General features: G+C 37.1%; 4 protein-coding genes across 4 annotated transcripts in view; 2 read left to right on the top strand and 2 right to left on the bottom strand.

Moving 5' to 3' along the window:
* Positions 1-3,467: 3,467 nt before the first annotated feature.
* On the bottom strand, positions 3,468-6,139 carry LOC113771929 (thioredoxin M4, chloroplastic-like). The gene is made up of 3 exons (XM_027316476.1): positions 5,769-6,139; positions 4,274-4,356; positions 3,468-3,933 (listed from the first exon to the last, which is right to left on the bottom strand). Exons 1-3 carry the CDS (start codon positions 5,990-5,992, stop codon positions 3,620-3,622), a joined length of 621 nt encoding a protein of 206 aa, XP_027172277.1. The 5' UTR covers positions 5,993-6,139; the 3' UTR covers positions 3,468-3,619.
* Positions 6,140-8,659: 2,520 nt separating this feature from the next.
* On the top strand, positions 8,660-9,426 carry LOC113771927. Its single transcript, XM_027316475.1, has 2 exons — positions 8,660-9,159; positions 9,262-9,426. The coding sequence occupies exons 1-2, from the start codon at positions 8,755-8,757 to the stop codon at positions 9,424-9,426; spliced, it is 570 nt and encodes a 189-aa protein (XP_027172276.1). The 5' UTR covers positions 8,660-8,754.
* Positions 9,427-11,482: 2,056 nt separating this feature from the next.
* Positions 11,483-11,967, top strand: LOC113770061. Its single transcript, XM_027314413.1, has 2 exons — positions 11,483-11,564; positions 11,637-11,967. Exons 1-2 carry the CDS (start codon positions 11,490-11,492, stop codon positions 11,964-11,966), a joined length of 405 nt encoding a protein of 134 aa, XP_027170214.1. The 5' UTR covers positions 11,483-11,489; the 3' UTR covers position 11,967.
* Positions 11,968-13,045: 1,078 nt separating this feature from the next.
* LOC113771926 overlaps positions 13,046-14,275 on the bottom strand; it is a 13,298-nt gene continuing 12,068 nt past the window's right edge. Inside the window, exons 3-5 of the mRNA XM_027316474.1 lie at positions 14,082-14,267; positions 13,157-13,998; positions 13,046-13,097 (exon numbers count right to left, since the gene is read on the bottom strand). Coding sequence (XP_027172275.1) covers positions 13,046-13,097; positions 13,157-13,998; positions 14,082-14,267 — 1,080 coding nt within the window. The remainder of the gene's footprint in view (positions 13,098-13,156; positions 13,999-14,081; positions 14,268-14,275) is intronic.

The raw sequence follows: 14,275 nt of genomic DNA, 5'->3' as shown, positions 1-14,275 counted from the left end.
TTTTTTGCACATTCCTCAAAATATCATTTCAACAACGAGGATCTGAATCCTTGAAAAAAAAAGGTCTTGTTTTTGAAAAATTACTATGCTATTTCGTAAACATATTTTTCAATCACTTTTTTATTATACATATATTAAATTGTTACAGTAATTTTTTTAAAAAAAATTTGAAAAAAAATCCAAACTAACCTCGTTTAGATTGCATTTTCTATTATTTTTCATGAAAAAATTACTGTAACGGTTTGATGTATGTGAGGGAAAAAGATAATAGAGAAATGTGATCACAGAAAATAACGCAATTATCTGACAGAAAATGACAATCAAAACAGGCCGATCGTTTGACTGATCATGCGAGAAGAACCAAACTTGAGAGGTTAAACGCATCTTAAGACCAGAGGATGGATGATGTCCTTAGGGCTTAAGAGTAGGGCCACACTAATTAAGATCAGATGAGACTGCCGTCTAACACAACGCAGAAAGGAATCTTTTACTGCTCAATGTGGATGAGACCGCTCTTGTCCTTTCATTTGTTTCGTGTCGGCGAGAACGTACGATTGGATGCCCCCGACAAAAACCGAAAGTTTTCTCGTCCTCCGGTCAGAGGTTCTGTTTGAATAGAAGATTATTTGAACAAAAAGCTTATAAGCAGCTTGTATGAACAGGATTGGCCTTTTTATAACCTGAATTTCTATGGTCTAAATATTCATGCAAGGGTTCAAACTTCACAGAAAAATTTTATAACCTTTGGCCTTGTTTGGACAGTCATTTTTCAAAAAAAAAAAATTATTACGTTTTTCGTGAATACATTTATCAATCACCTTTTGACCTCACAGATATCAATCGCTATAGTAATTTTTCTATAAAAAATTTTAAAAAATTACAATCCAAACACAACCTTCGATTTTTTTTTCCCATGTGACATTCATGTCTTAAATGATTTAAACCGTTGAAACAGAAAAAGTTTCAAAGCCAAGAATTGGCCGTCAAGAAGAGGAGAATCATTTACATGGCTGCAATTGGATTACGTAGGTAGGATGGGAACAATATTATATAAGAAACTCTGAGATCAAAGCATACAACCATCTTTCGAGAAAATGGAATTGATTTGTTAAACGCGGCTAAACCAGTTTCTAGTCAAACGGGCATCCAATCTGATTGTTCTTGACCGAGGACGCTAAGAAATGGACTGGAATGAGGCGTTCGGAGCATCTTCCTAAGAACCATCCACCGTGAAGCCTCTTTCCTCGACGTAGACCGTGTAATTCATGTCGGGATCACATGAACTGCTACAGCTTATTTGCTTGAGTTATGAAACTGCATCAGTAACACGTAAATTATTCACTAGTACAGAGAACGATTTCAATTTGGTAATTTATTATGACTAGAACGATTTATGACTGCATCAGTACACAGAGTGCTCAGGCATGATTGTATTGAGGATCGCTGACAATCATTTTTGTCCTGGAGGAAGGGCTGTCAGAGACAACCGTTCCGAATAGATCAAAAAAATTTATGCGACTCAGATCACTCATTGTAATTCGATTTTCACATAGTATGAGACTTACAAAAATATTGTTCTAGTGTTACTCACTATTATTCTAGTGTTACACCTTATACAGAAAATATTACATCATGTGCAAATGATATTACATCTTTCGAAACGATTGCTCTGACAACCGTTCCAGGCCCGGATCCGTTTGTCCCAAACTCGATCTCCCTCGTCTTATCGGTTAACAAGAAGCAAAGAATAATAATGGTTCCAGCAGGGTAAACGCCTGCAATTTAAAATGACAACTTGATGTGACGTAGTATAGCATAGTAAAGGCGAATGAGCGCTCCCATGGATAAGATTTCAACGTCTGAACATGCTCATTGCCAACTCGGCTACAGCCCAGCTGTTTTTGACGTTGAGTGCTGATAGTGTTAGCCTACTGCTTCTCTCTTCGTTGATGATGGAGATAAGATACCAACCAACTTTATCCTTGTTTTTTAGATCTTTCAATCATTTTTGCCTGAGCCAGCTTTCTCGGCAAGTTTTGGTTGGTGATACACTGTCAGAACAATCAATAATTAATTTTCCTCTGGATTTAACTCAAACAGTCTAAATGAAAATAATCCAAAAAGTGTAGGTACACATTTCCTTCAATATTCACGTGTTGAAGTCACGACGTAGACACACACTTTTCCCTTCAAAAAATGTAGATTAAAATTACTTTGATCTAGATATTAGAAAATAAGGATAGGTGATGAAGTCAAGAATTATCAACTTAAAAAATAGAAAAAAGAAAAGAAAACGAAAAATCCTACAATATTGCTATAACAAATATTACTCAAAAAATTGCGAACTTGAAATTTACTATAATTGCAACAAAATTGCATCCCAAATTTAATCATAATTTATGATCACTCCAAAAACTGTAATCATAGATTATTTGATAGAAAATATAATGGAATAAAAGCAAAAAGAAAAGAAAAAAAGCAAGAAAAAACTTACCAATAGCAATAGAGAAATAATAAGAGTGAAGCGGAGAAAATTTTATGCAAAAGGTCTTAAACCACTTACTGCAAAGGTTTTCAAAAAAATCAAAAGAAATTGTAAAATAGAAAAAGAAAAGATATCAAAAGGCAGGAATGAAAGGGAAAGTGAGAGAGAGCCAAAAAAAAAAAAAAAAACTTGATGCTATGTTATTGAAAACGAGGAAGAAAATGGTATCTAGTCAACGATGGACCCAACAAAATCAATAGGAATACAGGACGTTGAATAATTGAGGGTAATATTGGTATTTGAATAAAAATTGTCCTATGCTAATCCTTCATAATTATATTTCCACAAATAAGCAATATTGGGTACAATAAGTAGGTCTCTTCCACATCGACAAAAAAAAAGGACTATCCCTATCCTGATAATTGAACTATTGATCATAATTTTTCTAAGGGATGAAAACTGAAAAGTTGTTCCGAAATAGTTACTGGACTCTCTCGGGCCTCGGTGTCACGTTAGTGAAATAAACAAATATAGCGGCGACAACTGCTCCTGTAGTTTTTCCTTTACATATGACAAAGCTAGACCCAGCCCACATCCATGGTCACAAAGCCCAGAGGGAGAGGCCAGCCTAAAACTTTACTAAAAGGTCACCTCACTTTGAAGTACTAAATTCATTCGAACTTCGAAGTATCGTCAAGTTTGCTCCAATTTGTAAATGTAAGATTCGACAACAAAAAAGTGAAAAGGAAACAGGGACCAGGATTTCACTGAACAAGAGTAGCAAGGCTTGCTCCAGTCTTCAAAGATTTCTGTAGTTTAGCAAGCATGCCTCTATAATGCTACCCACAACAGTCCCATATCCCTGCATTTGTCCATATGCAGCAGGTATTTTGGAGATAATAGCAGAAGCAGCTTTAAAGTGAGGAAAACCAATTTCACAGAGAGAGATGTCCTCTTCAAAAAAAAAAAAAGGCATACAGAATTAATTCTAAAAGACAACGTCAAACTGTAAAAACTTTAGTAACCAAGATTATCTCAATACAAATAGGGAATGCAGTAGCATCCATCTATACAGAACCATCTTAGGATTATTGAATCTGTTCGTGAAACATCATGGACTGGATACCCGCCACTTTACAAGAATTTTTCTATGCTAGTAGTCAATACTTGTTTTGGAACTGCACCAATGACAGTGTCTTTCTTTTCTCCATTCTTGAAAATCATTACAGTTGGGATGCTTCGGATCCCATATTTAGTTGCAATTCCAGGGGAATCATCTGTATTAACCTTGTAGCATTTAAGTTTACCAGCATACTCCTTAGCCAGCTCGTCAATTACGGGGTGAATAATGCGGCATGGCCCACACCATGGAGCCCAAAACTCAACCAGAACAGGTGAATCACAATCTAGTACCAGCGACTGCCACGTATCATCCTTGACAGGTGGGACTGCAATTTATTCAAGAACCAAAGAACAATTTTAAATTTCTATTTACCAGTTTCCCACAAAAATCCTAGAAATTGAGTAGCAGATCATGAATTTGGAACAGGGTTATCTGTATCGGAAATTCTGCAACCAGATTCTAAATCCATGGTCGTGCAAACGGAAACTTAAAAGAGCACCAGCGCCTGCCTCTCAAAGTAACATCTCATTTGGTGGTTGGATAAAGAAGGAGAAAGCATCAAATTATAATGTATCTGTTTTAAAACTTATATGAGCATTAAGCCAATATCACATAAACTCCTGGACTTTGGAAAAATATATTGCAAAACAGGATAAGATAATAACCAACAACAGATCCATTTTCAAAAGCCAACATAGAGAATACGAGCAGATCACCAGCCATCATTTTTGTTTCCATATACTTCTCTCTGTAGCCACAATTGGAATTGCAAGAAATCACTATTCAAAAGACGAGAATCTTACTTTTATCAGCGCTCTAAGCTATACTAGTTTGCCATTTTGATTCATCAATTATGAAGAAGAATACAGATTCAACATACACCATAAGTGTGGATACAGAAGAAGACAACACATGCACATAAGGGATGAAGAAGAATACAGATTCAACATACACCATAAGTGTGGATACAGAAGAAGACAACACATGCACATAAGGGATATGCTTACAAAGACCGGTAAGAAAAAACTACCAAAAAGTTCTTCTCTAGAATAGGAAGCCCTACCATTGTCAGATAAATCTTTTCTACATGTCTAATGAGAGCATATTTGGTTCCTGCACTACTCTTCAGTATTTACGCATTCTCAGACAGCATAAATAGACATACAAAACAAGAAGCTCACAAGAAAAACAAAATTGGCTGTTTATGTCATTCACAAAGATTGTCGCCCAGGGTCTGCAAATTCAATAATGATTTCAGAGCCTGATATTCTTAAAGAAACTATTCTTCCACCATAAGAATGCATTTCTATATAACATGTTTCCAGCAAAGTTCTAAGATGAAGTTTGCACTTTGAGCACAATAACTCCTTAAAATCCAACTATTCAGGGAAAGGACTATACTATGTAAGCTAAGTTTGTGGAAACAACATACAAATGAAAACGTAAAGCAAACAAAAGAACAGGAAAAGAAAACATCAAATTGAAGTTAGCTTATAGTTGTATAAGCCCTAACTTAACCAATAACGTCCTAGAGATCTTATATAAGACGGTCAGAAATGTACAGTCCCTTAAAACTAATAATTCCATAAAATTAGTTCTCAAAAGGAGGAATAACTCCTCACGACAGGAACCAGATAGACAGAATACAAATACAATTTATTAGTAACCCTCCTAACTAAGATTAGAGAAAGACTCGGACCATATGCGTGTAACGAGTCAAATTATCTGCTATTATAATTCTCAATTGCAAGTTGCTTTTCCTGACTAGAATTCTAGCTTGCTCTGAATGATGCTGAGGGAAAAGATTCTCGCTATGATTAACTTTTGAGTTGCACGACAGTAGATACACAATTCTCCAGTCACATTTTCAAAAGCGAATATTACCAGTGACTTTGGATTAAGCTACAAGCGAATTTCGCACTTCAATCAAATTTAAGTTCGACAGTCGAACAGAAATTTCCACCTCAACTCTTGCATAAAATTCGCCAAGCAGATTCACGCAAATTCCAGCACATATTTTAAAATCAACCTAAACAAAGAAGCTACAAACAATCGAATTCAATATAAACTTCGATTTCAGATATCACGAGTATACACAGAAGCTAAAAAACAAAGAACCGTTTCTAAAAAGCAAAAGCAAAGAGTTCGAAATAATCTAACCTACTAGAGCGGTCGCAAACAATTCGACTTCCACGGCGGGCGAGTCTGGCATTTGAACTGAGCGAGGCGGAGGACGACGGCCTAGTCGACTGGATCTTAAGTCCTCTAAACTCGGAAAATCTGACGCGGCTGGTAGAGAATGGAGAGCCGGCGATGGGAGCCAAGGAAGCTGAGGGCAGAGACGCGGCGCGTGGTACGGTTAGGGTTTCGAGAACGCCAGCCATCCCGGGAGAACAGAGGTTTTGTTGATAAGTTTCTGGTTCCGATTCTTTGATTTTTCGATTCTTTTTGGTTTTATTTTTGATTCGGATATTTACAAAGGAAAAATGAAGTGGAGGAGGAAAGAGTTTGCGTGTGTGTGAATGTGTGTGGCGGAGTTGAGTCTGTTGGAGTGTTGGGGATATGAGATTAGATGGATGAGGAGTGAGGGGAATATCGTGCCACGTGTCACTCGTTCGTTGTTTGGACTTACTATTTTGTTTTTTCTCCTGGTTTTGTTTTTACATGGGATAATTTCATAAACCTCCCCTGAGGTTTTATGAAATATCACTTAGCTCCTTTGAGGTTTTCAAAATTTCACTTAGCACCCCTTGAATTGACATTTTGGTAACATTGGAAGCCCTTCTAACTAAAAGTAATATTAAAAAATTCATGTTTGAGGAGAGAGACTATTTTAGTGCCTTTAATACCCTTAGACTATAAAAAAATGAACATTTTACAAACCAAGGAAAAAAAGTACTAAACTGAAACTATCTTAAAAGTGAGTAGATGAAAATTGGTAAGATTTTAAGTTACAACCAATAGTCACTTTTACAGTAGGAAGAGATAGTAAAAGCAAATACTATTTTTTAAACCATTTCTACAAATAAAACCCTTCGTAGCGTTGAAGGTAATTAACATGTAAAATCATACATTTGAGCAAAAAAAAAACTTAGTAACAGATGAAATTCAACTTCAATATCATACAAAAAATTTACTCAAAATAGACAGACTTTTTTTATGGGTGTAAAATATGAAAAATTTATTATAGAAAAAGTCAGAATTTGAAAAACTATTTGGAGTTTCAATTACTTTATTTCTCTTGCGCTTTACATGAATAAGAATAAATAAATAAATAAATAAAGTTATTAAACACCAAAAAAGGAAAAAAATAAAAAGAACCTGCAGCTATTCTTCTCCAAATGCATTGAATATTTCATTGATTAAATCCTATATTTTATTGACATTTGCAATTTAATTATACATACATATATATATATGTATGTATATATGTATGTATGTATGTATGTTTGTATTGACATTGTTAAAGAAAAGTAAGAAATTTAGAGAAAGAAAAACAAGTTCAGAAAATTTAAATATGAGGGCATTATTGACAATTCATCACCTTTGATATTAGTATATGGCTCTACTATCATTTCAAGGGTGCTAATTGAGATTTTAAAAAGTTTAGGGGAGTTAGGTGATATTTCATGAAACCTCAAGGGAGGTTTCTGAAATTATCCCTTTTTACTTTCTTGAAAAATCCATTGAACATTTTTTTAGATCATGGTTACAATTTTTTTAAAAAAAATTATTTTACATATATAACATCTCAAAATATATCAAGGCAATAGTTTGGCGGAATTTTTATAGATAAAAGGCCTTGTTTGGACAGTATTTTTTAAAGAAAAATTGCTACGTTTTCTGTGAACACATTTCTCAATCACCTTTTTACTTTATATATATCAAATCGTTACAATAATTTTTTTACAAAAAATCTAGAAAAATGCAATCCAAATACAGCTATACGATGATGTATGCGAGAAAAAAATAAAAAATGTGTCCAAAAAGCATTTAAAAAAAAAAATTTAATGACAAAGCAATCATTGAAACAAGGACCTTAGCATGTAGAAGCAGAACACATCACTGTGCTCTGATTCCTTTGACGTTGGACTAATATCTTGTCACTAAAAATGGACGATGCCTTTTTTTTTTACGGAAAAAAAATGGACGATGCCAACGGACCAAAAATCCCTCCGTTTGGATTGGATATTTTTTCAAATAAAATGTAGTAACAGTAATGCATAATAATTTAAAAAATATTTTATTTATATAATATATTAAATATTTTAAAAAAATTTTATAATAAAATTTTTTCATATATATAGTTACAATAAAATATTTTAAAAATATTTAAAAAAATAGCTAATGCAAACGGTTTGCACTGCAGTCCTTTGAAAAAGAAAAGAGGAAGCTAGGATTGGAATTTGGTTCAAGTACACAAAATCATCATATGCATAAGCTTTAATCCAAGTAATTGGAGTGCATTATTGAGAACTCTGAGGGGGATGTTAAACTCATCATCTACTCTTAACTCAGTGGAAAATGGAAAACAACCATAAGAGGGTTGATTGATTAACTGTCACTCCGGCTGGTAAGTCATGAGAAATCCTCAGTAATGGGAAAGGGAAAGCGCCAACCTAACTGGCTGGTACTACAAAGTTAGACTGGTCAGCAGCTGCAGCAACTCCTGCGCCCCACACCATTTATGTGGTTTGATGATCCCACACTTTTCTTGTGTACCATCCCCCAAGCAGTGTCCAGTGTACTCGTATTTTTCCTTCTCTTCACCGGGCGGAGCACCAACTCTAATCCTCAAAATCCAAATAGACACAGAAAACCTCGTAGGAAATTGAAAAAAAAAAATGAAACTTGCAATAAACACAACCAACAAGTCTAATTATTAATTCTTGCATGTCTTGCATTTTTCTCTATTTGGATTATCATCTGTTTTTTTTTTCTTTGGCCTGCTGCTGTCTCTATCACCATGTATTGTCAGTCAAAGTTCAAATCTTTCTTTATATTCCAATTTCCAATCCTCCAACCCCAACTAGTCCACATATTTCCCCGGTCAAAAAGTTCAACTCTGCTTCTACAACTCTTCTTCTCTAGTTCTCTCGTGTCTTTATCCACCTCTAACAATTCTTTTCATACGCCTCTAACAATCATGAAAGAAACAACTCAAAGCAAGTCCAAAAATAAGCCTTCTCAATCCCATCAGCAGTCCCAACCCAAAGTCATGCAATTATCATCAGCAGCAGCAGCTTCCTCTAAGTCAAGACCTCAGAAACCATTACAAATATTGCAGCAGCAGCAGCTTCCTGTTGTTTCTGATCAAAGCAACAACAACAGCAAGGAGAAGAAGAACAACTCTCTATCAGAACAAGAACTGAAGCTAGCAGCCATAGCAATCAGCCTAAACGTGCGATTAAGAACCTCAGACATGCCCGTGTCCATGCAAGAGCATGCACTCCGCTACACCCGATCACTCGTCACTGCCGGTACCTCCGGTGCCACTCCTCCTCAAACTCATCGACTTAGCCCCGCCCTCCTCGCTCGTTCTCTCAAAAAGGTACTGAATATTACTAACAACTACCCATCAATTATAAATGAATTTTCTAACTCCTTAATGAATAGTTGTCGGTTGTTGATTTGATTTATTAAAATCGCACAGGAGTTTGATGGGTTGTATGGGCCGGCATGGCACTGTGTAGTGGGGAAGAGTTTCGGGTCGTTTGTCACACATTCACCAGGAGGGTTTGTGTATTTCTCTTTGGATTCGCTGTCTTTTTTCTTCTATTCAAGACTGAAGTTCAGCTGGGTTATCCAATTGAACTGAACGAATATTTCACACCTCCCCAGGCCCCAACTCCCCAGCAACCCCGCCCCCAACCCCCACCCCCAAGTAACCAAAATTGAGCACTGTTGACAACCTTTGCTTTTAGGATTAGTAATTTGTATTAGGGCTTCTTAGACTTGTCACAGAGTTTCAGCGTAACGAATGCAAATGCGATGCTTTTATCTATCAATTGCATTTTTAGTAGTAACATAGTTAATTTCTGTCCTTATTTTCTGCAAGAAGAAGCTCTAAAGTTTTGATCTTGTCTAAAATGTGATCCAATCATCACCCAATCCAAGAAGGAAATGACAAATGAGAGTATGAAATTTGCTTCTTCTTCCCATTTTTTTTATTCTCTCTTTTTGTTTCTGCAATTATTTGGCCTTCCACTGGACAGTAGTGCATTAGTTCAGATGGGCACTTGACTAATAAAAGGGAACGAAATCCAGGGATTTGGTACAAGGGGGCAATTGGACAATTTGACATGTCTTATCTGCTTGTTGATTGACAAGAGAAATACATACCTGTTCATCATCCAGCTGCCTAACCCCCTGCTCTCTCTGGATCCCTGCCTGTGGCCTGCTGGCTTCTTCTGCTTCTGGTTATGAATTTCACTACAGTAACATACAACATGAGTATCCGCAAAGGCTATATGAATTGAACACAACACGCTTTGAATCATTATTACTGTACCGTATCATTTTTGGGATTTGATGGAGCAATGAATTTTAAAAGTTCCCAGGATAGCTTACTTCATTCTGTACCCCAAAAGATGTTAAATATAGAGCCGTGGTCCTCGCGTGTCCCCTCTCCCTAACCTCTGCTTTTTCTGGATCTCTCCTGCAAGGCAATTTTCTTTCAATATGATCATTGAGTTGTGTGGTACTAATTTTTGCAAAAAAAAAAAAGAAAGGTTGTGTAGTACTAATTTACATGTATCTGAAATGTTGCATTCTATATACAGTAGTATTCTTTTCAACAAGTTGAATTGAATGTTAGATGGTATCACAATATTAAAGCCTGAAAAATTCTTACAATTAGAATCATGCGGCTTTGTTCGACCGCTATGCATTACATTCTTGTGGTTAAACCTTCAAATAGAAGTCGGCGTAGTGGCCCAAAATACGAGTTTAGCAGCTCCTTTATTTTGAGTTTTATTCACTCAAAAAGTTTTTTTTTTTTTTTTTGGGGACATTCACTCGAAGGATTCAATAGGACTAAGTATTAATTTAGACCCAGAGTAAATGCAAAGGCCCAACTCGAAGGATTCGATAGGACTAATAAGTATTAATTTAGATCCAGAGTAAATGCAAAGGCTACGATTTCAAAATATGGATGATGACATGAGGACGCCGCTCTTATTTTCGCTGCTTCAACTCTTGCCTATAAGTCTTATCCCTGCTGTGGCTTCCATTTCCGGACGTTATCTCCCTTCTGGCTTTTTGGAGGAACAAGACAAAGAAGTTTCCATTCCAAACAACTACGGCTGAAATTGACCGCTCACGAGTAGCTCGATTTGAGCTCGGATCAACACCTAAGTTCGAGCCGAGCATTATATATATACGAATCGAGCTCAAGACCATTTGTTAGGTTCGATTACTCAACGAATCGCTTGAAAAGCTTTGAATTGAGAAAACTATAAAAATACGCTCTATATCAATTAAAATGGGCAAATTATCCCAGTGGCCACTAAACTTTTGTCATCGTCGAGTTTTGGTCACTCAACTATTAAAAGGCTGATTTTGACCATCAAACTGTATAAAAGGTAGACTCGAGCCCATTCTGTTAGATTTAGTCGTTAACTTTGCAGAGGTGTCCGTTTGCGCGATTTCCAATACAAAAGGTAGGGTCAATTTAGGAAGTCGAAAATAGATCTTCTTGTTCTTCTTGTATAAAACTAATAAAGATTACTTACCCGAGAGAAACTACAAGAGAAGGAAATGGAAGAAGCCCAACTTGGATTAGAGGAAGCAGGACCAAGATCAACGCCACCAAGAGTCGGGCCAGCAAGATCCATGCCACCTACATCGTTGACACCCATTTTGCCTACTTGTGTTTGTGGGATGAAGACAGTAATGATAACTTCATGGACTGCACAAAATCCGGGAAGAAGATTTGCCAAATGCGCATTGGGGGAGGTTTGTAACATTTTTTTAGATACTTAATTTATTATTGTGTAAGAAATATAATGAATTTGTTTTTTTTTTAAGGATGGCTGTGGCTATTGGGGTTGGATAGATGATGAAATGTGCGCTCGATCTACAATGATTATACCGGGTCTACTCAGAAAGATCAATGGAATGGAGGAAAAAATGGTTGAATTTGAAAAAGCTGCAAGAAAGTGGGAAGCAAAAGCTGTGAAATTGGAGGGTAAAATGAAGCCACTTCAAACTGAAATTGCCAAGTACAAATCAGCCAATAAGCGACTCATTCGATGCGCAGTGTTGCCTTGGCTAATAGTTGTCTTAGCAATGTTAGTTATGAGAATAGATAATTCTGGTGGCATGCTACAAATTTGTGGCATCGTTGAAAATCCTTGAAGAATAGCTACTCTGTTGTAATGGTAGCATATTGAAAGGGAAAGGGCAAATGGCTTTATAAAGCCCCTTTTGTACCCCTCTGTATAAACATTTTGATGTATAAAAGTTGTATTGTTCACATGAATAAATAGTTATTATTTGGTGTCAAAAAAGGTTTGAAACAACACATTTCAGTTCTACTAATTTCATCAATAAATGACAGAGACATAAGAACTAAACAAAAGTGCTGCATTAACATAGAACAATCTGTGTAGATTGGACAAAATAAATTGTTTGTACATATGGACCATGTTCGTAATAGGTCAGCATATCAAATCCAAAACAAACTTCATACAAAAAGACAAAATGTAGTTGCATTATGTCCCAATCTAGCTATAGCTTTACTTCCTCTTCAATTTGATCCTCTTTTGACTCTTGGTTGTCCTCTGGTAGTTGTTGCTGAAGTTCCTCCTCTTCTAGTACCAGCTCTACTCCATTTTCCTCTCCAATTTCCAACAGTGAAAGGAGGTTCTTTACCTAAATATGCATAATTGGCATTGATCTGCCCCTTTTCTGAATCTGTTAACTTTCGTTTTCCTGCTTTCCTTTGTTGATGAGCCCCTTGGCTCTGAGACTGTTGTTGGTTTTGTACAACTTCTTCCTGCTGTCGATGCTGTGCATGTTCACTTTCCTCAACAGCAGATTGTGATTGCTGTTCTTGTTGGTTCTGCTGATACTCTTGATCCTGCTGCTGCTGTTGTTGCTGATCCTGCTGCTGTTGCTGTTGCTGATGTTGATTCTGTTGCTGGTGTTGCTGATTTTGCTGCTGTTGATATTGATCCTGCTGCTGGTGTTGCTGGTGCTGGTGCTGGTGTTGGGTCTGCTGCTGCCTCTGGTGCTGGTGTTGGGTCTGATGTTGCCTCTGGTGCTGGTGTTGGGTCTGATGTTGCCTCTGCTGCTGGTGTTGGGTCTGTTCATGCTGACTCTGGTGCTGGTGTTGGGTCTGTTCATGCTGACTCTGGTGCTGGTGTTGGTTCTGTTGTTGCTGTTGCATGTTCTTAGAACCACGTTGCTGCTGTTGGTGCTGCTGCTGCTCCTCGCTATCCTGATTCTGCTGTTGTTGATTGTCTTGTTGCTGCACCTTGCAACCAGCTGCATTATGGCCGGCAACACCACATTTTCTGCAATGGATGACTATTCTTCTCCGCAACCTGTTTCCAGTCTTTTGAGTTTCAGTAGGATCTCTTCTCCTGGCCTTCTTAGGTCTGCCAGGTTGCACTATCCTTTCTGGTGGATCAAGATCCACCCCATCAGCTTCAGGCCACATTACTTGTCCATTGATAGGATACAAAACATTTTTGTAAATTTTTAGAAACAGATCTCTGTTGTAGCAGTCATACACCTCTTTATAGGGGTCGCCATTATTTCTGTGAATTGCTGCAATAGCATGACAGCAAGGAATACCTGATAGATCCCACAGTTTGCATGTGCAGGATTTTTTCTTTAAATAAACAGCAAACTGGGCCCCCCTTGGTCCCCTAACCTGGTATCCATCCACAGCATTCCAAATGGTCCTCCATTGTCTTGATTCTATCACCCTATCATCAATTATTTTTTTAATTAGTGGGCCAATGGACAATTCAAACTTCTCCATTGCAGTTGTCCTTCTCTGTATCCTCTCCATCAGAAATATCCTAATGGACTCTAACATTGTGATAATTGGCTGCTGCCTAGCTTCAAGTATATGACCATTAAAACTTTCACACAAATTATTAACCAACATATCGCATCGAGTATGTTCTGAAAAAAAAGTCTTACACCAATGACTGGGATGTGGTGCTTTCTTCACCCATTCATATGCTTCATTGTCAAAATTTTCTAGATCTGCTGATGCTTTCTTGAATAGTCCCTCAGTAGTACTTGCTGCAATGTTCCACAGTTTTGTCTTCAGGGCAAGTCCACGATGTTTCTTCTTGAAGTTGTTATACAGGTGCTGCACACAGTATCTGTGCTCACTGTTTGGTAGTACCTCAGATAATGCTCGGTCAAGACCCTATAAATTATTACAAACAAAAGGCATTAGTAAATTGAAACAGATTTGTGTAATGTGCATATACAAAGGGAAGGAGTTAATACCTTCTGCTGGTCAGAAACAAAGGTGTAGCTGTACCCATTTTCAATCTGCAAGTCATTCTTCAGCAGCTCAAAAAACCATTTCCACTGTTCAGTTGCTTCCCTCTCAACCACTGCCCAAGCAATGGGCCACCATCCATTGTTGGGATCTACTCCAATAGCAGTCAACAGCTGTCCCCGATATTCAGCCTTTATGT

Source organism: Coffea eugenioides, chromosome 5 (genome assembly GCF_003713205.1).
Source record: "Coffea eugenioides isolate CCC68of chromosome 5, Ceug_1.0, whole genome shotgun sequence".
In the NCBI taxonomy this organism is placed as follows: domain Eukaryota; kingdom Viridiplantae; phylum Streptophyta; class Magnoliopsida; order Gentianales; family Rubiaceae; genus Coffea; species Coffea eugenioides.
Note: the sequence above shows the minus strand (reverse complement) of the source record. Positions and strands in the feature narration are given on the sequence as shown.